At 44.3% G+C, this 25,405-nt stretch overlaps 1 protein-coding gene across 1 annotated transcript in view; it reads left to right on the top strand.

Moving 5' to 3' along the window:
- The window catches only part of esyt1b (extended synaptotagmin-like protein 1b), a 72,362-nt gene that overhangs the window by 8,171 nt on the left and 38,786 nt on the right, over window positions 1–25,405 (top strand). Inside the window, exons 2-12 of the mRNA XM_072451501.1 lie at window positions 4,300–4,341; window positions 7,069–7,203; window positions 12,673–12,746; window positions 13,047–13,119; window positions 13,541–13,630; window positions 13,787–13,842; window positions 18,718–18,838; window positions 19,671–19,847; window positions 22,183–22,265; window positions 22,503–22,551; window positions 24,349–24,438. Coding sequence (XP_072307602.1) covers window positions 4,300–4,341; window positions 7,069–7,203; window positions 12,673–12,746; window positions 13,047–13,119; window positions 13,541–13,630; window positions 13,787–13,842; window positions 18,718–18,838; window positions 19,671–19,847; window positions 22,183–22,265; window positions 22,503–22,551; window positions 24,349–24,438 — 990 coding nt within the window. The remainder of the gene's footprint in view (window positions 1–4,299; window positions 4,342–7,068; window positions 7,204–12,672; window positions 12,747–13,046; window positions 13,120–13,540; window positions 13,631–13,786; window positions 13,843–18,717; window positions 18,839–19,670; window positions 19,848–22,182; window positions 22,266–22,502; window positions 22,552–24,348; window positions 24,439–25,405) is intronic.

Genomic DNA, 25,405 nt, shown 5'->3' with positions numbered 1-25,405 from the left:
TGGTTTAAACTCTGTGGTTTAGACTCTCTGGTTTAAACTCTCTGGTTTAGACTCTCTGGTTTAAACTCTCTGGTTTAGACTCTCTGGTTTAGACTCTGGTTTAAACTCTGTGGTTTAAACTCTGTGGTTTAAACTCTCTGGTTTAGACTCTCTGGTTTAAACTCTCTGGTTTAGACTCTCTGGTTTAGACTCTCTGGTTTAGACTCTCTGGTTTAAACTCTGTGGTTTAGACTCTATGGTTTAGACTCTCTGGTTTAGACTCTGTGGTTTAGACTCTCTGGTTTAGACTCTCTGGTTTAAACTCTGTGGTTTAGACTCTCTGGTTTAGACTCTCTGGTTTAAACTCTGTGGTTTAGACTCTCTGGTTTAGACTCTCTGGTTTAGACTCTCTGGTTTAAACTCTGTGGTTTAAACTCTCTGGTTTAGACTCTCTGGTTTAGACTCTCTGGTTTAAACTCTGTGGTTTAGACTCTCTGGTTTAGACTCTCTGGTTTAGACTCTGGTTTAAACTCTGTGGTTTAAACTCTCTGGTTTAGACTCTCTGGTTTAGACTCTCTGGTTTAGACTCTGTGGTTTAGACTCTCTGGTTTAGACTCTCTGGTTTAAAATCTGTGGTTTAGACTCTCTGGTTTAGACTCTCTGGTTTAGACTCTCTGGTTTAGACTCTCTGGTTTAAACTCTGTGGTTTAGACTCTCTGGTTTAGACTCTCTGGTTTAGACTCTCTGGTTTAGACTCTCTGGTTTAGACTCTCTGGTTTAAACTCTGTGGTTTAGACTCTCTGGTTTAGACTCTCTGGTTTAGACTCTGTGGTTTAGACTCTCTGGTTTAGACTCTCTGGTTTAAACTCTCTGGTTTAGACTCTCTGGTTTAGACTCTCTGGTTTAAACTCTGTGGTTTAGACTCTCTGGTTTAGACTCTCTGGTTTAGACTCTCTGGTTTAGACTCTCTGGTTTAGACTCTCTGGTTTAGACTCTCTGGTTTAAACTCTCTGGTTTAGACTCTCTGGTTTAAACTCTCTGGTTTAGACTCTCTGGTTTAGACTCTCTGGTTTAAACTCTGTGGTTTAAACTCTGTGGTTTAAACTCTCTGGTTTAGACTCTCTGGTTTAGACTCTCTGGTTTAGACTCTGTGGTTTAGACTCTCTGGTTTAGACTCTCTGGTTTAAACTCTGTGGTTTAGACTCTCTGGTTTAGACTCTCTGGTTTAAACTCTGTGGTTTAGACTCTCTGGTTTAGACTCTCTGGTTTAGACTCTCTGGTTTAAACTCTGTGGTTTAAACTCTCTGGTTTAGACTCTGGTTTAGACTCTGGTTTAAACTCTGTGGTTTAGACTCTCTGGTTTAAACTCTGTGGTTTAAACTCTCTGGTTTAGACTCTCTGGTTTAGACTCTCTGGTTTAGACTCTGTGGTTTAGACTCTCTGGTTTAGACTCTCTGGTTTAGACTCTCTGGTTTAAACTCTGTGGTTTAAACTCTCTGGTTTAGACTCTCTGGTTTAGACTCTCTGGTTTAAACTCTGTGGTTTAGACTCTCTGGTTTAGACTCTCTGGTTTAGACTCTCTGGTTTAAACTCTGTGGTTTAAACTCTCTGGTTTAGACTCTCTGGTTTAGACTCTCTGGTTTAAACTCTGTGGTTTAGACTCTCTGGTTTAGACTCTCTGGTTTAGACTCTCTGGTTTAGACTCTCTGGTTTAGACTCTCTGGTTTAAACTCTGTGGTTTAGACTCTCTGGTTTAGACTCTCTGGTTTAGACTCTGTGGTTTAGACTCTCTGGTTTAGACTCTCTGGTTTAAACTCTGTGGTTTAGACTCTCTGGTTTAGACTCTCTGGTTTAAACTCTGTGGTTTAGACTCTCTGGTTTAGACTCTCTGGTTTAAACTCTGTGGTTTAGACTCTCTGGTTTAGACTCTCTGGTTTAGACTCTGTGGTTTAGACTCTGTGGTTTAGACTCTCTGGTTTAGACTCTCTGGTTTAGACTCTGTGGTTTAGACTCTCTGGTTTAGACTCTGGTTTAAACTCTGTGGTTTAGACTCTCTGGTTTAGACTCTCTGGTTTAAACTCTGTGGTTTAGACTCTCTGGTTTAGACTCTCTGGTTTAGACTCTCTGGTTTAAACTCTGTGGTTTAAACTCTCTGGTTTAAACTCTGTGGTTTAAACTCTGTGGTTTCCAGTAGCTCTCGTGTCTCGTGTTTCAAAATGGATAAATCGATGCTCAGTCCAAACAAGGCCCTGATCTCTCACTCTGTCAGCAAGAACCAGAAACACACGTCCTGGTTTGAACCTCCGGATCTAGACTTGGACCGGTCCTGTTCTGGTCCTGTTCTGGTCCTGTTCTGGTCCTGTTCTGGTCCTGTTCTGGTCCTGTTCTGGTTCTGGTCCTGGTCCTGGTCCTGGTCCTGGTCCTGTTCTGGTCCTGTTCTGGTCCTGTTCTGGTCCTGTTCTGGTGCTGGTCCTGGTCCTGTTCTGGTCCTGTTCTGGTCCTGCTCTGGTCCTGTTCTGGTCCTGGTCCTGTTCTGGCTCTGGTCCTGTCCTGGTCCTGTTCTGGTCCTGTCCTGGTCCTGTTCTGGTCCTGGTCCTGTTCTGGCTCTGGTCCTGTCCTGGTCCTGGTCCTGTTCTGGTCCTGGTCCTGTTCTGGCTCTGGTCCTGTCCTGGTCCTGTCCTGGTCCTGTTCTGGTCCTGGTCCTGTTCTGGCTCTGGTCCTGTCCTGGTCCTGTCCTGGTCCTGTCCTGGTCCTGTTCTGGTCCTGTTCTGGTCCTGGTCCTGGAACTCTACTTGTGTTTGTTTGTGTCTTATGAGCCCATGTGGGCGTGGCACCGTCCAAATGGTGCATGGCACAAAATAAGTAAATAAACCAAACACAAATGAATCGTACTTTCTTTATGTTTCCAAGTCGTCTTAAACTGCTAAAGCTCCAGATTCAGAAACAATTCGTCACAAGATCATGATTTATATTATTATTATTATCATTATTTATTGTGACCAACTTTATGAAATCAAAGTCAAACACTTGATAATATGTAAATGAACATAAACAGCCAGATATAAAGTACTTTTACTTTCATGTTTGATTTTGAGTTTGTTTTGTTTGTATCAAGAAAAAAATTACAACATAATTTATATATTCATTGGTAATAAACCTGTCTAAAAAGGGAGTATATTTTTCACTTCCTGTTTCTCATTCTTTACTTCCTGTTTCTCATTCTTCACTTCCTGTTTCTCATTCTTCACTTCCTTCTGTTTCTCATTCTTCACTTCCTTCTGTTTCTCATTCTTCACTTCCTTCTGTTTCTCATTCTTCACTTCCTTCTGTTTCTCATTCTTCACTTCCTGTTTCTCATTCTTCACTTCCTTCTGTTTCTCATTCTTCACTTCCTTCTGTTTCTCATTCTTCACTTCCTTCTGTTTCTCGTCTTTCACTTCCTGTTTCTCATCCTTCACTTACTGTTTCTCATTCTTCACATCCATTTTCTCATTCTTCACTTCCTGTTTCTCATTCTTCACTTCCTGTTTCTCATTCTTCACATCCTGTTTCTCATTCTTCACTTCCTGTTTATCATCCTTCACTTCCTGTTTCTCATTTGTCACTTCCTGTTTCTCATCCTTCACTTCCTGTTTTTCATTCATCACTTCCTGTTTCTCATTCTTCACTTCCTTCTGTTTCTCATTCTTCACTTTCTTCTGTTTCTCATTCTTCACTTCCTTCTGTTTCTCATTCTTCACTTCCTTCTGTTTCTCATTCTTCACTTCCTGTTTCTCATTCTTCACTTCCTTCTGTTTCTCATTCTTCACTTCCTTCTGTTTCTCATTCTTCACTTCCTTCTGTTTCTCATTCTTCACTTCCTTCTGTTTCTCGTCTTTCACTTCCTGTTTCTCATCCTTCACTTACTGTTTCTCATTCTTCACATCCATTTTCTCATTCTTCACTTCCTGTTTCTCATTCTTCACTTCCTGTTTCTCATTCTTCACATCCTGTTTCTCATTCTTCACTTCCTGTTTATCATCCTTCACTTCCTGTTTCTCATTTGTCACTTCCTGTTTCTCATCCTTCACTTCCTGTTTTTCATTCATCACTTCCTGTTTCTCATCCTTCACTTTCTGTTTCTCATCCTTCACTTCCTGTTTTTCATTCATCACATCCTGTTTCTCATCCTTCACTTCCTGTTTTTCATTCATCACATCCTGTTTCTCATCCTTCACTTCCTGTTTCTCATTCTTCACTTCCTGTTTTTCATTCTTCACTTCCTGTTTCCCATCCTTCACTTCCTTCCGTTTAATCATGTTTCCTTCTTGTTTCCTTCAGGTGAATTTCCCCGACGTGGAGAAGGTCGAGTGGCTCAATAAGGTAACGTCTTTCACACGCTCTGTACATGCGTGTGCGTGTGCTCAGCTGTTGTGCCGACAGACATGATGGTGCTGACTCCTCCCCTTCACTAGACCACGCCCCTTCAGACTGCCCTGCAGAAAATGACAAACGGCTGGATTAAAATGACTGGACCAAAGATATTATTGTGGATGAAGTTTTGAAGTTGAGCAACGTTTGAACAATGAGAACTTTATTTATAGGACACATTGCTACAAAAAGAGATGATTAAAAATAAAATAAAAAGGTTTAAGGTATAATTAATGGTATAAGGTGATATTTGTCTCTAATGCGTTAAAGATGTTTTAACACATTTCTTTTGATTGACATAATAACCTTTGCAAAATATTTTAGCTTAAATAAGAATATAACTTTATATCTGTGATTAGCGCAGCATCTACTGGCAGCAGAGGGAATTACCATGATAAAATAAACAAAAGCTAGCTCTCCCCGACACGCTTAATGTGAGCACACAGATGGAAGAAGATGATCTGAGGCTGAGATGATTTATGAAGCGACGAGGGAACATGTCATAACAAATATGAGTAAAAAATGTGCTCTTTTGATGCCATTTTACGGTTACGGTGCATAAACAGGCCCAGTTTAGCCCAGTTCTGATGCTTTGCTGAGATATTATCCAACAATGTATTCATGTTTGTCAGTTTGTCACATGTTCAAATGAAGTTAAATGAAATTATTTGCAGACGTAACCCAATCTAGACCTCGGAGGCCGCGTTTTCTGGTCTCATCTCCGCTGCAGAGATTCCCGCCGACGCAAAACCACTCAACTTTTTCCGTTGCACACCGCGGAGTGGCACACGGGAAGGGGGCGGTGCGTCGCGTGCTCTCTCCCCGAACTAAAATAAAACCTCTCCATTGTCGGCGCACCTCCCCCCACGCGCCGCTCCGGCCCTCGCCGAGACAAATGTTTGTATTGCAAAAGTATTCGGGCCATCGCAGGATCGTCACGAGTTCCGAGCCGACGAGCGCAAAGCAAAGACACAAAGGCACAAAGTCTGGACGGAGCTGGCACAGAAGCGAGATCAGGAGTTTTTTTTTAAATGAACTCGTGCGTTAATCTTTCAGTAGCTCGCAGGCGCTGACTCACTCCGCTGCTATGTCCAAGGGAAAGCACTAAACACAAATTACTTTTCCCAGAAGGCGATGCCAGCTGCCCTTGTACAGGCAACAAGCGCCAAGCAACAAACGGGGAAAGAAAAGGCCCTTTTTGCACCAGTTTGTGTTGTGTAAATGTGAGTCAGAGCCACACGGGAGGCGTTAGTTCCTCTACAGTCACAGGAGCTCGGCTTGTGCACCTACAAATGTCATGTTTTCATTTAGCTGTACGTTATTCAGTCAAATATACCACGTTTGCAGAGATTAAAGGCGTTTCTCTATGAGCAGATTCATAATGTTGAGTTTGTGTTCATGCATCCAGGCCGATCATGAGCATGGTTCTGTAGAAAAGGCTTTATTCTTATTCCGCTGCGTTCGGCTCCAGGCTTTTTCCGTCCGTCCTGAGAGTTGCAGTAAATGTCCTGTAATTACACCGTTTTAATTACACCGTTATAGATCTTTGTCTGAACTTTCCCGGAGCAAGAATCCCTCGAATCTAAATACACAGTTATTGAATAAATGTCTTATGCTGGGAAAAGGTGACGTTAAATGTGCTTAAAGGTGTCTTAAATGGAATGTTCCCCGATGTTCAGTTCAGTTTAACTTTGTGAAGTCCAGAATCACAGAAAGTTAGAAAATCAAAGAGTTAAAACAGTCATTGGTGAATAAAAGAGATGATTGTTATTTGATCTGTTCTTCAAAAAGGTGATGCTTCATGATCAAAGTCGATTATTCAAAGTACAAAAAATAAGAAAAAAATTTCCACTAAAGCAAATAAAAGACACAAGACATTTTGAGCCCAAAACAACTTGTTCCTCTGACAGTTACTGAACAATACGTCAATTATGAAGGTTATTTTGTGTTTTTATCACCAAATCTACACAGACTTAATGCAATTGAACTTTTGCATTTTAATCATGTGAACTGAATTTTAATATTCAGTTTGTACAGTGTATAAAATATGTTTTAAAATGACTCAATTGGATGTTAAAAAAATTAAATCACAAAAACTTTAGTGTAAAATAAACACAAAATAACGTTGACCTTCATAGTCAATTTACTAATAATCTAATATCATTCATTAAATAATTTTGACCTGTAACAACAAAACAACATCACAACATTATCAATAGTTTAAAATAATTCCCAGCTCTGATCTCAGTGAAGAGAAACTCATACATATTTAACCTCCGTATTCCACTCTCAAGAAAGTTTTTATCGACTGACCATGACCGTGCACTTTCCTTTGCACCGCTCCCCGCGTGTGACCACTCCCCCTTTGTGACCACTCCCCCCTGTAACCCTGTGTGACCCCCTGTGACCCTCTGTGACCCTGTGTGACCCTCTGTGACCCCGTGTGACGCCCTGTGACCCTCTGTGTGCTGGTGTCCAGGTGCTGCAGCAGGTGTGACCCTGTGTGACCCCGTGTGACCCTGTGTGACCCCGTGTGACCCCCTGTGACTCTCTGTGTGCTGGTGTCCAGGTGCTGCAGCAGGTGTGACCCTGTGTGGCCCTGTGTGACCCCGTGTGACCCCGTGTGACCCCCTGTGACCCCCTGTGACCCCCTGTGACCCTCTGTGTGTTGGTGTCCAGGTGCTGCAGCAGGTGTGGCCCTTCGTGGGACAGTATCTGGAGAAACTTCTGGTGGAGACGATCGCTCCGTCGATCCGAGGCTCCAGCTCTCACCTGCAAACGCTCAACTTCACCAAAGTCGACATGGGAGACAAGGTAGAAGCTTTATTATTATTATTATTATTATTAATATTATTATTAGGCCCGAGCGCCACAAGCTGGCGAGAGGCCTATTAGTCCCGTAAGGCACTACTTCCAAACACTCACTAACGCACTCCTTCACTCACGCAAGCCCCGTGCATACTAATTAGTAGTAGGAAAATGGAACATTACCGTTGTAAACGGGCGAAGCCCGTGCAAAAGTGCGCACTAAACGAGCACTTTACGCTTATAAAGCACTCATTTGCGCTAAGTAGCTCACGAATACGTTCCCCATCTCTTGCATGTTCCGTGCATATAAGCATGTAATGCAAAAATTGAACATTATTACTGTATAGAGGGCCAAAAACACAAAGTGGGCGGAGCCCACTCGAAATTAACGAAAGTACCCGTCAGTGACCAGGGACCCACACCATGAGGTAGGAAAGCACGAGCGCTTTCCGAAAATGTATAGTTTATGATATTTGAAAAATGGGAAACACTATTTTTGCATCGGAATATTCTTCTTTCTTTCTTCTTTCTTTCTTCTCGGGACCAACCCGCCTATTTTTCACCCAGTGAACACTGACGAAAAGTGTTTGTTTCAACAGAAACTCCCCCCTTGTATCTACGTTCCTGCTTCCGAAGAGTGCACACGCTTTTTTGCTCGCTCCGCTTGCTATCGCTGCTTTCCTTATTTATTTTGCTTTTTAATCAGTTTTTGTCTTCCAAACATTTTTGCTTTAGACTTTTTCAAGTAAACCAAGGATTTTAAGAACATTTTTCCAGTTTTAACGACATATCTGACGCCAGCGACATGTCCGGGAGAAGAAGTGAGAAAGACTGTGAACGCTGTAGGAAATATCAACAAGAAATTAATGAGCTGAAAACACGGATATTTGTTTTGGAATCTGAAAAAGTTCTTCACGATACCATTCCTGTGTCAACCGACGGTAAGAAGAGCACACTTTTTACAAGAAAAACTGCTACTTTCAACCTAAACCGCAGTGACTCTGTGTCGTTTCCAAAACTGTCTAAAAACCAGAAAGACCAGGCTGTTTCTTGGAACAAACTTGGAGCAAAGCCTAAACGATACAAAGATAACGTGAAGTCACCTAAAATACAGCTCACCAACAGATTTTTACCACTTTCAGAGATGGAATTAAATGAAAAAAGGAAAGATGACGTGGCCAAAATACAGCGAGGAGGATCTGCCAAGGTCACGCAGATTGTTTTAGTTGGGGACGGCGCGATAAGTCACATGACGCATGAAAAGATAAACACACATTCTTTTCCAAGCGCCACTGTTTCTGAGATAACGTCACTCCTTCCAAATATTATGGCTAAGCATGGAGGAGCTAAACAGCTGATTGTGCACGTGGGTGCAGTGGACATGCGGCGGGAACAGACTGAAGTTTTGAAAAAAGACTTCTTGAAGTTATTCGACGTGCTTGATAAAATGGAAATCAAAACTTTCATAAGTGGACCTCTTCCAAACATCGACAGGAGGATAAACAAGTTTAGCCGGCTTCTTCAGCTGAACACATGGCTGTCCAAAGAGTGTTCCCCGAGAGGACTACACTACATTGAGAACTTCTATCTATTCTGGAAACGAGAGGACCTGTTTAAGAGAAATGGCCCCCACCTATGCAGAGGTGGAGTGAGGGTGCTGACAGAGAACCTGCTCCACGCTCTGAGGCATTGGACTGGGCCTGGACAGGGTCCTGAGCAGATAGTTAGAGAAGAGAGGAATGAGAGAAGAATTCCTGCTCCCTCAGCCAGAGACCGAGCCAATGTTTCAACATCAAAAGCACCACAACCTAAGCCAAAGGATTCATCAGCAGCTGCTCCACCACCACCAGCCAAGGATTCAGCTCCAGCTGCTCCACATTCACCTCCACCGCCTCCAGCAAAGGAACAATCTTCAAAGGCCTTGGACCCATCTGTGACAAGCCCAACAACATCCCTGTCATCGCCCCTGCCTTCACACCAGCCCTGGGTTCCCCCTGCAACATCTACTCCCACTAAAGATTCATCATTCTCCTTCTCATCTCCACTCTCACCCATGGGCCTTCCCAGCCATTTTGAAAGTCTGATCAAATCAGGCATTAAGATGGCTCCACTCACGCCCAATATAGCAAGGGCTATGCCGACTACACCAACAAAAGCCCCACCACCCATCCCCCCTCGCCTCTCACCTGGTCCCAAACTCTCCTTGGCTACAAAAGCCCCACCACCCATCCAACCTCGCCATTTACCTGGTATCTCCCATAGCTAGGATGCACTGGGTCTCAGCGTTGCCGGGACTTATTGTCACATTAAAAATCAAACCAACCCGGGGCCCTATGTAAAAAGAGCCCCCCCTAGTGCTATTTCTGTAGTCACATCATCACACAGATGGAAAAACAAAATGCGAGTCAGGCCCAATCTGAGAAATGTGATTCATATTCCCTGTGAAAAGATAAAGCCCAGTCCCACTGAAACTAGTCTGAAACTTGCTGTGCTAAATGTCAGATCCTTATGTAACAAATCTCTCTTAATTAATAATTTTATTTCTTCTTATAATCTTGATTTTATGTTTTTAACTGAAACATGGCTTGACAAAAACACAGGAAATGTAGTTCTGATAGAATCTGCTCCACCCAACTTTAAGTTTGAATCTGAAACACGAGAAAACAAAAAAGGGGGTGGAGTCTGTGCTGTCTTTAGAGATGAAATAATTACCCGCAGGTTGTCTTTTGGGGTGTTTTCATCATTTGAGTATGTATCCTTTAAAATGGAGCTAAAACGGTCTCCATCCATTCTCTTCATTGTTTTATACAAGCCTCCCCAGCACTGCCAAAGTTTTATTGATGATTTTACTGAGATGCTCTCAGTCATATGCACAGACTTTGATGGTTTGGTCATTACAGGTGATTTCAATGTGCATGTTGATAATGTTTGTGACAGAAACGCTAAAGAGCTTGATGCTGTCTTACTCAGCATGTGAGAGGCCCCACCCACAGCAAAGGACACACTCTAGATCTCATAATTACAAAGGGGGTAAATATTTCAAATGTTAATGTGATCGATGTTGCTCTGTCTGATAATTTCTGTGTCTTCTTTGACCTGTCTGTTTCTCCCAAACCTCCGGTTGGTCCTGCAGTTGTTTATGGAAATGATAAACTTTGAAAATGTCTCATGTTCTAATGTAAATGATTTGTTGAACTCTGTTACATCTAGTGTTTTGAATGTTCTGGACACCATCGCCCCTATAAAGGCTAAAATGGTTAAAAATAAGCAGAAGGCGCCGTGGAGAAATGATGATTCGGTCAGGGCACAGAAAAGGGAGTGCCGCAGGGCCGAACGGAAATGGCGCAAGTCAAAGCTCCAGGTTCAAAAAGAGATTTACAAAGAAAAGCTGAACATGTACAACCTAATCTTATGTAGAACTAGGGAAAGATATTTTTCTGAAATAATTGGAAGCTGCAGTAACAACTCGCGTGTCCTGTTTGCCACAGTAAACAGATTAACAAACCCTCCAGCTCAGCTGCCGTTAGAACTCATTTCCACATCCAAGTGTAATGAGTTTGCATTATTCTTTAATGACAAAGTTCAGGGCATTAAAAATGCTATAAATCCCACAATGCAAAAAATTACCCTAAAACCACCAAGACACTTAGAGCTAACTCACTTTGCACCAGTAACTGACAAAACTGTCCATGAGATCATCACCAGTCTGAGTTCATCTACATGCTGCCTCGATGTGTTACCCACCAGATTTCTAAAGTCTGTGCTGAACAGTTTGTTAGCACCATTCACTCACATAGTTAACATGTCGCTTCAATCTGGAACATTCCCAATGTCTTTGAAAACTGCAGTCATAAAGCCTCTCCTAAAGAAGAGCAGTCTTGATGCCGCAGTACTGAGTCATTACCGGCCCATCTCTAATCTGCCATTTTTGGGCAAAGTCCTTGAAAAGGTTGTTTACCAACAGCTCACAGATTTCCTCTTAATAAACAACTCATTTGATGTTTTTCAGTCAGGTTTTAGACCTCATCACAGCACTGAGACTGCTCTTGTCAAGGTGACAAATGACATCCGCCTGAACACTGACACGGGCAAAGCCTCAGTCTTAATTCTGTTAGATCTGAGTGCTGCTTTTGACACTGTCGATCATGGGATCCTCTTACAGAGACTAGAGGACTGGGTGGGCATCACTGGCACTGCCCTAAACTGGTTAAGGTCCTATCTGGAAGACAGGAAGTACTTTGTTGAAATTGGTAGCTGTGTCTCAGACCACATGACCCTGACCTGTGGAGTGCCCCAAGGGTCAGTCCTGGGTCCCCTTCTGTTCAACCTCTACATGCTGCCGTTAGGTCAGTTGATACGCAGTGAAAATGCGGCGCGTCAGCGCCCCCAAATGTACCAAAAATGCATTGAGAGATGGGAAATGACCCAAAAAAAATCTGATCGTAGAATCATGAAATTTGGCGCCGAGGTAGATGGTGACAAGAGAAGTAAAAAATATTATTACGGCAACGCCGTCCGCCCAACCAAATGTCGGCCATATTGCTTCAAAAATGGCTAAACATGACTTCTGAGTTTTTCCAAACGTCGTACTTTTACGAACTCCTCCCAGGGCGTTGGCCCTAAAAAGCTGAAATTTGGTGAAAATGCTACTGAGGAGTGGGACATCAAAAGTTATCCAAATTACATTGATACCTCTCACGGTCTCCTTGCGGCGAAGCCGCAAACTGTAGCTAGAATTTCAGAAATCTCCCATATTTAAAATTTCTGCCGTTTGCGCAGATAAAGTCCGAATTGCGTCAAATTAGAATCAGTTGTTAAACTCTTTGCCCTAAACCTACTTGAAGTGAAATAAATTCATTTGGCGCCACAGCGCCCCCTACAGATTTTATATGGAGGTTAAATGTTTAGTTTTGCGAAATTATATGAAATTTGACACACAACTCAATTTTGGCATCCCCATCAAAAAAGTCAATGAGACCCATGTCATAATTGTTATGGCGTTGCCGTAACGATGACCGAAACCTTTCATGTTATTCCAATGGGGAAATCGCCAGAACATGTTTACACTTTAGACTTTCACAAACTCCTCCCAGGGCGTTAGCCATATTAACCTGAAATTTGGTGAGACTCATCTTCAGGACCATCAAAAGTTATCCACATTTTCATTCAAAGAGTCACGGTGTCTGTCCGCACATTTTGCCAAGAATTCAAAATAAAATAGCTTTTTGATGGTAAAACAAAGGGGAGAAGATGTGACAGCGTCACAGATTCAACAGTAGGCGTAATAAAAGGACAATTGGGGCGCGTTAGCGCCCCCTCCTCTTGCGGCGTGGCGGCGGCGTGGCGAGGGCCGATCATTTCCGCTTGCGGCTATATTTATTATTATTATTTAAACACCAGTGAATCGTTTGACACATTTCTTTCAGCAGAAGTCTGTGTTTAGTCCAGATAATGATTTGATGTTATTGGTTTCAGGCCATGAAGGTCGTTGGCATCAAGGCTCACACCGAGAACGACAAAGGTCAAGTCCTGCTCGATCTGTACATCAGGTAATCACGCTTCAATTCACAATTCACATGTTTTAAACTTGAATTCACACGTTTAGACCTTTAGAATTTCCTTTCACAGGTTTAGAACTTGAATTCACACATTTAGAACTTGAATTCACACGTTTAGAACTTGAATTCACACGTTTAGAACTTGAATTCACACATTTAGAACTTGAATTCACACATTTAGAACTTGAATTCACACATTTAGAACTTGAATTCACACATTTAGAACTTCCTTTCACACGTTTGTAAAGGTTTGAATGTAAATAAAGCAGACCGTTTGTAATCTTTTCACAGTTATGTGGGGAATGTGGAGATCAACGTGGAGGTGAAGAGGTACTTCTGCAAAGCTGGAGTCAAAGGAATACAGGTAATACGGTTAAAGATAACAACATACTTCTGTCCACGGCATTTAGTGGGGATTTAGTGATTTGGGGTAAAAATGATGCTTTGGTAAACTTGTTAGCATGTTCTTTATGCTATAGTTATCTGAATAACTGTGAATATGTTACGTTAACATACCAGACACTTACCACAGTTCTGTCTGTGCCTCATGTAGCTGAAGGTGTTAGCGTTAGCATACGTACACCTATTCACCATGTTCTCTCATCTGTTATTATTTTAAACTGCATTTCAAGAAGAAATGTCTGTTCTTGGTCTTGGATTTGATCAAATACATTTCCCCCAAAAATGCGACCGGTGCGCCTTATAGTCCGGAAAATACAGTAAATTAAAAGACAAACTACTGAACTCGATCACGTTCAAGCTCGTTTCTTCTCTTCTGGTTTCAGCTGCACGGGATGATGAGGGTGATTCTGGAGCCGCTGATCGGAGACGTGCCCATCGTCGGCGCCGTCACCATGTTCTTCATCCAGAGACCCGTGAGTGCGCCGGGTCCTCCGTCCAGTTCAGGGTCCAGGGCGGGTTCAGGGCGGGTTCAGGGCGGGTCCAGGGTGGGTTCAGGGCGGGTCCAGGGCCAGTTCAGGGCCAGTTCAGGGCCAGTTCAGGGTTTCACGTTCTTCTTCGTCTCTTCGCAGAAACTTGACATCAACTGGACCGGCTTGACCAATCTGCTGGACGTTCCTGGACTGAAGTGAGTCAGGCGCGAGCCGCTTTGAGTCAGGCGCGAGCCACTTTGAGTCACGCGCGAGCCGCTTTGAGTCAGGCGCGAGCCGCTTTGAGTCAGGCGCGAGCCGTTTTGAGTCAGGCGCGAGCCGCTTTGAGTCACGCGCGAGCCGCTTTGAGTCACGCGCGAGCCGCTTTGAGTCACGCGCGAGCCGCTTTGAGTCAGGCGCGAGCCGCTTTGAGTCAGGCGCGAGCCGCTTTGAGTCACGCGCGAGCCGCTTTGAGTCACGCGCGAGCCGCTTTGAGTCAGGCGCGAGCCGCTTTGAGTCAGGCGCGAGCCGCTTTGAGTCACGCACGAGCCGCTTTGAGTCACGCACGAGCCGCTTTGAGTCAGGAGCGAGCCGCTTTGAGTCACGCACGTGCCGCTTTGAGTCACGCACGAGCCGCTTTGAGTCAGACACGAGCCGCTTTGAGTCAGGCACGAACCGCTTTGAGTCACGCACGAGCCGCTTTGAGTCACGCATGAGCCGCTTTGAGTCAGGCGCGAGCCGCTTTGAGTCAGGCGCGAGCCACTTTGAGTCACGCGCGAGCCGCTTTGAGTCAGGCGCGAGCCACTTTGAGTCAGGCGCGAGCCGCTTTGAGTCAGGCGCGAGCCGCTTTGAGTCAGGCGCGAGCCGCTTTGAGTTACGCGCGAGCCGCTTTGAGTCACGCGCGAGCCGCTTTGAGTCAGGCGCGAGCCGCTCTGAGTCAGGCGCGAGCCGCTTTGAGTCACGCACGAGCCGCTTTGAGTCAGGAGCGAGCCGCTTTGAGTCACGCACGTGCCGCTTTAAGTCACGCACGAGCCGCTTTGAGTCAGGCACGAGCCGCTTTGAGTCAGACACGAGCCGCTTTGAGTCAGGCACGAGCCACTTTGAGTCACGCACGAGCCGCTTTGAGTCAGGCACGAGCCGCTTTGAGTCAGGCACGAGCCACTTTGAGTCACGCACGAGCCGCTTTGAGTCAGGCGCGAGCCGCTTTGAGTCAGGCGCGAGCCGCTTTGAGTCTGGCGCGAGCCGCTTTGAGTCACGCGCGAGCCGCTTTGAGTCACGCGCGAGCCGCTTTGAGTCAGGCGCGAGCCGCTCTGAGTCACGCACGAGCCGCTTTGAGTCACGCACGAGCCGCTTTGAGTCACGCACGAGCCGCTTTGAGTCAGGAGCGAGCCGCTTTGAGTCACGCACGTGCCGCTTTGAGTCACGCACGAGCCGCTTTGAGTCACGCACGAGCCGCTTTGAGTCAGGCACGAGCCGCTTTGAGTCACGCGCGTGCCGCTTGGAGTCAGGCGCGAGCCGCTTTGAGTCAGGCGCGAGCCGCTTTGAGTCAGGCGCGAGCCGCTTTGAGTCAGGCGCGAGCCGCTTTGTGTCACGCGCGAGCCGCTTTGAGTCAGGCGCGAGCCGCTTTGAGTCAGGCGCGAGCCGCTTTGAGTCAGGCGCGAGCCGCTTTGAGTCAGGCGCGAGCCGCTTTGAGTCAGGCGCGAGCCGCTTTGAGTCAGGCATGAGCCGCTTTGAGTCAGGCACGAGTCGCTTTGAGTCAGGCACGAGCCGCTTTGAGTCACGCACGAGCCGCTTTGAGTCAGGCACGAGCCGCTTTGAGTCAGGCACGAGTCGCTTTGAGTCACGCACGTGCCGTCTTGAGTCAGGCACGAGCCGCTTTGAGTCAGGCACGAGCCGCTTTGAGTCAGACACGAGCCGCTTTGAGTCACGCACGAGCCGCTTTGAGTCAGGCACGAGCCGCTTTGAGTCAGGCGCGAGCCGCTTTGAGTCACGCGCGTGCCGCTTGGAGTCAGGCGCGAGCCGCTTTGAGTCAGGCGCGAGCCGCTTTGTGTCACGCGCGAGCCGCTTTGAGTCAGGCGCGAGCCGCTTTGAGTCAGGCGCGAGTCGCTTTGAGTCAGGCGCGAGCCGCTTTGAGTCAGGCGCGAGCCGCTTTGAGTCAGGCGCGAGTCGCTTTGAGTCACGCATGAGCCGCTCTGAGTCAGGCACGAGTCGCTTTGAGTCAGGCACGTGCCGCTTTGAGTCACGCACGTGCCGCTTTGATTAGAGCAGTTATTAGGCCCGAGCGCCACAAGCTGGCGAGAGGCCTATTAATCTCGTAAGGCCGTGCGAAGCACGGCTGGGAAAGTGCGCACGAAATCGAGCGCGAAGCGCTCGCCCACTTCCAAACACTCACTAACGCACTCGTTCACTCACGCACGCCCCGTGCATACTAATTAGTAGTAGGAAAATGGAACATTACCGTTGTAAACGGGCGAAGCCCGTGCAAAAGTGCGCACTAAACGAGCACCTTACATTGGGATGGCGGTCGTCATCCCCATATAAAGCACTCATTTGCGCTAAGTAGCTCACGAATACGTTCCCCATCTCTTGCATGTTCCGTGCATATAAGCATGTAATGCAAAAATTGAACATTATTACTGTATAGAGGGCCAAAAACACAAAGTGGGCGGAGCCCACTCAAAATTAACGAAAGTACCCGTCAGTGACCAGGGACCCACACCATGAAGTAGGAAAGCGCGAGCGCTTTCCGAAAATGTATAGTTTATGATATTTGAAAAATGGGAAAAATTGTTTTCGCATCAGAATATTATTCTTTCTTCTTCTTTCTTCTTCTCGGGACCAACCCCCCTATTTTTCACCCAGTGAACATTGACGAAAAGTCACAAAAATGTGCACACCTCTAAAAATGGTGCCTCTCTACATTCTGGCTATTTCCCTTTTCTAAAATAAAAAAAATTGGCGCGTCAGCGCCCCCAAATGTACCAAAAATGCATTGAGATAGGAAATGACCCAAAAAAAATCTGATCCTAGAATCATGAAATTTGGCGCAGAGGTAGATGGTGACAAGAGAAGTAAAAAAATATTAGTACGGCAACGCCGTCCACCCAACCAAATGTCGGCCATATTGGTTCAAAAATGGCTAAGCATGACTCTGGAGTTTTTCCAAACGTCTACTTTTACGAACTCCTCCCAGGGCGTTGGCCCTAAAAAGCTGAAATTTGGTGAAAATGGTACTGAGGAGTGGGACATCAAAAGTTATCCAAATTACATTGATACCTGTCACGGTCTCTGTGCGGCGAAGCCGCAAACTTTAGCTAGAATTTCAGAAATCTCCCAAATTTAACATTTCTGCCGTTTGCGCAGCTAAAGTCCGAATTGCGTCAAATTAGAATCAGTTGTTAAACTCTTTGCCCTAAACCTACTTGAAGTGAAATTAATTAATTTGGGGCCACAGCGCCCCCTACAGATTTTATATGGAGGTTAAATGTTTAGTTTTGCGAAATTATCTGAAATTTGACACAAAACTCAATTTTGGCCCCATCAAAAAAGTAAATGAGACTCATGTCATAATTGTTACGGCTTTGCCGTAGCGATGACCAAAACCTCCCATGTTATTCCAATGGGGAAATCACCAGAACATGTTTACACTTTAGACTTTCACGAACTCCTCCCAGGGCGTTAGCCATATTAACCTGAAATTTGGTGAGACTCATCTTCAGGGGTGGACCATCAAAAGTTATCCACATTTTTATTCAAAGAGTCACGGTGTCTGTGCGGCAAAGCCGCACATTTTGCCAAGAATTCAAAATAAAATTGCTTTTTGATGGTAAAACAAAGGGGAGAAGATGTGACAGCGTCACAGATTCAGCAGTAGATGTAATAAAAGGACAATTGGGGCGCGTTAGCGCACCCTCCTCTTGCGGCGTGGCGGCGGTGTGGCGGCGGCGTGGCGAGGGCCGATCATTGCCGCTTGCGGCTATATTTTAAAATATTTTTGTTTTGGTTTTGGCTTTGGTCTTTTAAAACACGCCTTTACCATTCATTTTTATCCTGAAATATTCAAATTCATTCATGTAGTAATTCTACTTTATCTTACAAGACAATATTTAATGCATAAAAAACACAATAATACACTCTGAAGTGAAAAAAAAGAAAATATAGACTATAAACAGCAATATTAAAACTTAATTTATGCCACTGATGCAGGATTGTCCCCTGGAAATATTCTAAATGAACTATATTTTTTAAAAACCACAAGCTGCTGTAAATAATGAAATTAAACGCTTTCTCAAATCTTATGAAAGTACAGAAAAGTAACAGAAAATACTATAATTTATTGGGCGATAAGGCCTTAGTTATTTTATTACTTGGTTTACGGATCCGCCGCACTTAGATTATTGATTTATACAATATAAATACAATTTATTATTATCATTTTTTTTTATAAAGTACCGCCGACAAAGCAAAATAGCATTAAATTAAATGTAAAAATCAGTATTAAGTCAAAAGACAAGAGCGCGTGAAGCAATTTCTGGCCAAACTCCTGCAGAAGTCTGTGACGGAGCGGGTCTGTCCCTGCGCGCGGCCCCGGGGAGAGCGCGCGCGCCCGTGTCTCTGTCTGCTGCGCGCATTTATATCGCAAATACACACTTTAAACCCGTTTATCACAATTTCTTTTCTTCAGTGTGTTTCGCCGTGACTGGGTGGGTGGGGGAGAGTGCAAGAGATAAACGTATTTTTTTAAAACTAAATTTGACCCGGATGGAGCCGAAGTGAAGCCGTCTGAGGATCCTGGCGTTTATGGGCTAAATTTACACTTTCCCCACGTCATTTTAACATATAAAGAGTAAACAGAATTGGTCCGAGTACTGACCCCTGAGGCACACCGTAAGTTTTCCATTGCTAGTTGTGGATTAATGGATGAACGTGTTGCAGCGCTTGTCCTCAGGCTGGAACAGGAACGTTACACGCAAAATAAAATAAATAAAATAAAAGGCAATTTATTGATCTTTTTTGTGTTTTACGACCTCTGAATTGACCGGCCTTTCGCCCGCGCTGAAGTAACCTGGCTCCTTGTGTTTGCTCGCTCTCAGCGTGATGTCCGACAGTATGATCATGGACGCCATCGCCTCCTTCCTGGTTCTGCCCAATCGTCTGGTGGTTCCTCTGGTCCCCGGGCTCCACGTGGCCCAACTGCGCTCTCCTCTGCCCAGGGTAAAGACTCCGCTGACCGCACTCTGACAACACTCTGACAACACTCTGACAACACTCTGACCGCACTCTGACAACACTCTGACCGCACTCTGACAACACTCTGACAACACTCTGACAACACTCTGACAACACTCTGACCGCACTCTGACAACACTCTGACCGCACTCTGACAACACTCTGACAACACTCTGACAACACTCTGACCGCACTCTGACAACACTCTGACAACACTCTGACAACACTCTGACAACACTCTGACAACACTCTGACCGCACTCTGACAACACTCTGACCGCACTCTGACAACACTCTGACAACACTCTGACAACACTCTGACCGCACTCTGACAACACTCTGACCGCACTCTGACAACACTCTGACAACACTCTGACAACACTCTGACGGCACTCTGACAACACTCTGACTGTACTCTGACCGCACCCTGACCGCATACTGACCGCACACTGACCACACTCCGACCGCGCACTGACCGCACACTGACCACACACTGACAACACTCTGACAACACTCTGACCACACCTTGACCACACACTGACCACACTCTGACCACACACTGACCACACTCTGACCACACACTGACCACACACTGACAACACTCTGACAACACTCTGACCACACCTTGACCACACACTGACCACACTCTGACCACACACAGACCACACACTGACAACACACTGACCACACCCTGTCCACACATTGACCACACTCCGACCGCACACTGACCACACCCTGACCACACTCTGACCACACCCTGACCTTCAGGAGTGACAGCCGGACTAAGTGAATGTCCCTCTGCTCTTCGCCCTCGACAGGGAGTGGTGCGCATCCATCTCATCGAGGCGCAGAATCTGGCCGCCAAAGATAACTACGTGAAGGGCGTCATGGCCGGCCTGTCGGACCCGTACGTCATCCTGAGAGTGGGACCCCAGACATTCACCTCCAAACACATCGACAACACCGCCGCGCCCAAATGGGGAGAGATCTACGAGGTGAGAGCGCGGCGGGGCGGGAGCGCAGCGGGAGCGTTTCACTGCGTACGAGAGATTGCCACGCCTTGTCTTTAGGAAGGCGTGCGCAGAAATATTCCGACAAGATCAAAAGAAAGAAAACATCTAATGATTTTTATAATTTATCGCGGCACTAACATGTCCGAGATGTACTTTGGTGCTAGGCCATGGAGAGACTTGTACACAAGCAGAGCTGCTTTAAAGTCTATTCTCTGAGCCACAGGGGGCAGTGCAGAGACCTGAGAACAGGACTAATGTGATGGTACTTCCTGGTTCTGGTCAGGACCCGAGCAGCAGCGTTCTGGATGTACTGCAGCTGTTTTACAGCTCGTTTGGAGAGGCCAGTGAGCAGGCCGTTACAGTCTAATCTACTGGAGACAAACGCGTGGATAAGTCTCTCTAAATCTGGTTTAGACACTATATTTTTGACAATGTTTTTTAGATGGTAAAAAGCTGCTGATGTTATTGATTTGACGTGTTAAAGTTCGAGTCCATTATTACCCCCAGACTAACACTTTCTCTTTGTTTCTGTGGGACAAAGACGATGATTTCAGTCTTGTCTGAGTTCAGCTGGAGAAAGTTGTTTTGCCTCCACAAACTGATCTGTTGGATGCAGTGACTCCACGGGTCCATATTCACCTGCGACAGTGAAACATAGATCTGACTCGTCTGCATCATTGTGATAAGACACATTTTCACTGTTTATCAGCTGACCAAACGGCAGCATGTAGAGGGTGAACAGATGGGGTCCCAGGACTGACCCTTGGGGAACACCACAGGTCAGGGGCATGTGGTCTGAGACAGCAGTACTTCACTATAGAAATAATCGTGGACCTTTAAAATAATTGTTGACAGCTTGATTCTGTCACATCACGCGACCGATCATTTTCTCCACAATCTGTAAATTGTGACTTTTCATGTGACAGCGGTGTGTGTCATGTTGTCTTTGGATCATGACGCTGCTTGTGTGTGTTGTGCGTCAGGTCATTCACATTGTGTGCGTGTGTGTTGTACGTCAGGTCATTCACATTGTGTGCGTGTGTGTTGTACGTCAGGTCATTCACGTTGTGTGCGTGTGTTGTGCGTCAGGTCATTCACGTTGTGTGCGTGTGTTGTGCGTCAGGTCATTCACATTGTGTGCGTGTGTGTTGTACATCAGGTCATTCACGTTGTGTGTGTGTGTGTTGTACGTCAGGTCATTCACGTTGTGTGCGTGTGTGTTGTGCGTCAGGTCATTCACGTTGTGTGCGTGTGTGTTGTACGTCAGGTCATTCACGTTGTGTGCGTGTGTGTTGTGCGTCAGGTCATTCACGTTGTGTGCGTGTGTGTTGTACGTCAGGTCATTCACGTTGTGTGCGTGTGTGTTGTGCGTCAGGTCATTCACGTTGTGTGCGTGTGTGTTGTACGTCAGGTCATTCACGTTGTGTGCGTGTGTGTTGTGCGTCAGGTCATTCATGTGTTGTGTGTGTTGTACGTCAGGTCATTCATGTGTTGTGTGTGTTGTGCGTCAGGTCATTCATGTGTTGTGTGTGTTGTGTGTTGTGCGTCAGGTCATTCATGTGTTGTGTGTGTTGTGTGTTAGGTCATTCATGTGTTGTGTGTTGTGTGTGTTGTGCGTCAGGTCATTCATGTTGTGTTGCGCGTCAGGTCATTCATTTGTTGTGCGTCAGGTCATTCATGTGTTGTGCGTCAGGTCATTCATGTTGTGTTGTGCGTCAGGTCATTCATGTTGTGTTGTGCGTCAGGGCATTCACGTTGTGTGTTGTGCGTCAGGTCATTCATGTTGTGTTGTGCGTCAGGTCATTCATGTGTTTTGCGTCAGGTCATTCATGTTGTGTTGTGCGTCAGGTCATTCATGTTGTGTTGTGTGTCAGGGCATTCACGTTGTGTGTTGTGCGTCAGGTCATTCATGTTGTGTTGTGCGTCAGGTCATTCATGTGTTGTGCGTCTGGTCATTCATGTTGTGTTGTGCGTCAGGTCATTCATGTTGTGTTGTGCGTCAGGTCATTCATGTTGTGTTGCGCGTCAGGTCATTCATGTTGTGTTGTGCGTCAGGTCATTCATGTTGTGTTGTGCGTCAGGTCATTCATGTTGTGTTGCGCGTCAGGTCATTCATGTTGTGTTGCGCGTCAGGTCATTCATGTTGTGTTGCGCGTCAGGTCATTCATGTTGTGTTGTGCGTCAGGTCATTCATGTTGTGTTGTGCGTCAGGTCATTCATGTTGTGTTGTGCGTCAGGTCATTCATTTTGTGTTGTGCGTCAGGTCATTCATGTTGTGTTGTGCGTCAGGTCATTCATGTGTTGTGTTGTGCGTCAGGTCATTGTGCATGAAGTGCCTGGGCAGGAGCTGGAGGTGGAAGTTTATGACAAAGACACAGATCAGGACGACTTCTTGGGAAGGTAATGTTTTCATGTGTTTGTACATTCACTGAGTCACGATTCATTTGATCCATTCATTTCTGTCGGAGTAAACTCTGGAGATGATTATGACATGAAACTCTGGAGATGATTATGACATGAAACTCTGGAGATGATTATGACATGAAACTCTGGAGATGATTATGACATGAAACTCTGGAGATGATTATGACATGAAACTCTAGAGATGATTATTAAAACACGTTCATCTCTTTCCAGGACAAAGCTGGATCTGGGGATTGTGAAGAAATCCATTGCCGTTGACGACGTGAGGAAAACATTTTCTATCTTGCAAATGTTTAAATATTAATTAACTAGACCCAATAATTTACTCAACTGCTTATAATTTCTACTTTTCATAAATTTAAGTAGGTTTTTAGTCCATCGTTTATATTTTCGGCTTTGGTGTTTGCAATTTAAAAAATCTAAATGTGACAGTTTATGTCGGTGTGATTCCTCATTGGTCCAGGAGGGGTCCATTGTAGAAGAAGATTCAGTCGTATCATCTGGACTCTCATCCAAGAGTTATTCTCAATCTGAGAATCAGGACCGGGAACTCAGATTTTTATCCTACTCTGGGTAGGCCCTGCCCACCGGGCGGGACCTCCTGATGCAAATGTGTTATTGGTTTCACCAGAAACTAAACCTCTTTGTTTACTATCAGCCCTTTAATGGACGATCAGCCTCTATTGTCTGTCCAATGCAGTGAAGAAAGTTGTAAAGAGCGCCACATAGTGAGACTAAACAGCCAGTGCACAAGAGGCTTTATCAGCACAGAAGACACTGGAGTTCAGAACCACAAAGCGTCGTGCATCTTCATCTTAAAGACACAAACCACTTTATCAAACACAGTGAGGTGAAGATTCTGAGCAAGACAAAAGATGCTTTGAAAAAGTTAAAGAGGCAATATTTGTTCAAAAAGAAACACCATCATTAAATAGAAACAAGGTTTAAGATTCAACCTTCCAGTTGTTTATAATTGAATTTTGAATCCCTAGAGATTAGTTTGATAGAAAACAAAGAGGTTTAGTTTCTGGTGAAACCAATAACACCTTTTCATCAGGAGGTCTGGAGGAGTAGGATGAATATCTGAGCTCCCGGTCTTGATTCGCAGATTGACAATGACTCTTGGATTCGTATCGAAAGTCCAGATGAAACAACTGAATCTTCTTCTACAATGTGACAGTTTATAATTATTATAAATAATGTGTACTTTTTTCCACATGGTCTAAGAATTCTATAATTTATTTAATTTGTAGAATTGTTATAATTTATTACTATTTAAAGTATGTATATATTATAGCGTTTTAAGGGTTGTCAAAATATTGAAAAATAGCTACTAATCAATACTAAAACTAGTATCAAAACTAGATAATCAATACTAAAAAATAAATACAAATTTCATAAACAAGGCAAAATTTGAGTTTTCTCAAACAGTTTTATAATAATCTTGAGTTTTACTCAAGTGTTTTTATACACATTATTTTGTGTTGAAACCTACAGTCTACTGTGTACAAAAGAACATTATAATAATAATTATTATCTTTGTGGTGTTGAGTATTGAGTGTTGTGACTGTTTCATTGTGTTGTGTGTTGTATTTCATTGTGTTGTGTGTGTTGTATTTCATTGTGTGTGTGTTGTATTTCATTGTGTGTGTGTTGTATTTAATTGTGTTGTATTTCATTGTGTTGTATTTCATTGTGTTGTGTGTTGTATTTCATTGTGTTGTGTGTTGTATTTCCTTGTGTTGTGTGTTGTATTTCATTGTGTTGTGTGTTGTATTTCCTTGTGTTGTGTGTTGTATTTCCTTGTGTTGTGTGTTGTATTTCCTTGTGTTGTGTGTTGCATTTCCTTGTGTTGTGTGTTGTATTTCATTGTGTTGTGTGTTGTATTTCCTTGTGTTGTGTGTTGTGTGTTGTATTTCCTTGTGTTGTGTGTTGTATTTCCTTGTGTTGTGTGTTGTGTGTTGTATTTCCTTGTGTTGTGTGTTGTATTTCCTTGTGTTGTGTGTTGTATTTCATTGTGTTGTGTGTTGTATTTCATTGTGTTGTGTTGTTGTTGCAGTGGTTCACTCTCAAAGACACACCGACAGGAAAAGTCCACTTCAGGCTGGAGTGGCTCAAACTTCTGCCAAACACAGACCGGCTGGAGCAGGTTTGTTTGTGTGTTTGTGTGTTTGTTTGTTTGTTTGTTTTGAAGATATGCAGAATTTGAATATCATGTACATGATTTATAGTTAAAAAGCTACAAAAAACAGCAGATTAAAAGTAAAAATGACCAAAAATGATGCTGTGAACATTAAAATAAGTTTATATGGTGAGATCTTTTCACTTTTGTAATTCATTTGACGGACACTTCACATTTGTCTGACATGTTTGAACACATTTCTGTTGAGTTGACATAATATCGTCCACTATCGTTAGTGGGATGTTCATTCTTGTCCAGCCCTATTGGCGATTACAAGAACTACATATGAAATAACATGAGTCTCATGAGTCACTACGAGCCTGTTGTGTGAGATCATAACTTCTTCCTTATTATATCTTTTGGACAGTTAGGAGTTAGGCTCCTTCACAGCGATGCGACTGTCCCCCAGGGGCCGCTCGTTTCCTCACAGCTCTTCACATTTCCTGTGGATTAATTCGCTTCGCTTTTATAATAATCTAGTGTAAACTCATGTGGCCTACAGTCCTGAAGCACATTCTCTCTCACATGTGGATTAAACTGGGTTATTGCAGTTTTGGAGGATTATGAATTAAGTCTGAAAAGGTTAATTGACTAATTGTGACTAGTCAACTATAAAATATAATCTTAATCTTATTTTGATGATTGTAATCTGGATTTTAGACACACATAAAAAGGCCTAACTCATCTGAGCAATTATTTGATTCTAAAAAACACATTTTTACAGAACAAATGTTGACATTTCCTGAACAGTTTTAGAATGATTTTTATCAGAACAATGCTGCATTATATTTGTTCTCACAGGTAGAACAATGCTGCATTATATTTGTTCTCACAGGTAGAACAATGCTGCATTATATTTGTTCTCACAGGTAGAACAATGCTGCATTATATTTGTCCTCACAGGTAGAACAATGCTGCATTATATTTGTTCTCA

This window comes from Eucyclogobius newberryi, unplaced genomic scaffold (assembly GCF_026437365.1).
Source record: "Eucyclogobius newberryi isolate DKJ021-1_F unplaced genomic scaffold, fEucNew1.0.hap1 SCAF_19, whole genome shotgun sequence".
Taxonomy (NCBI): domain Eukaryota; kingdom Metazoa; phylum Chordata; class Actinopteri; order Gobiiformes; family Gobiidae; genus Eucyclogobius; species Eucyclogobius newberryi.
This window is presented reverse-complemented; position numbering and strand designations above follow the sequence as displayed.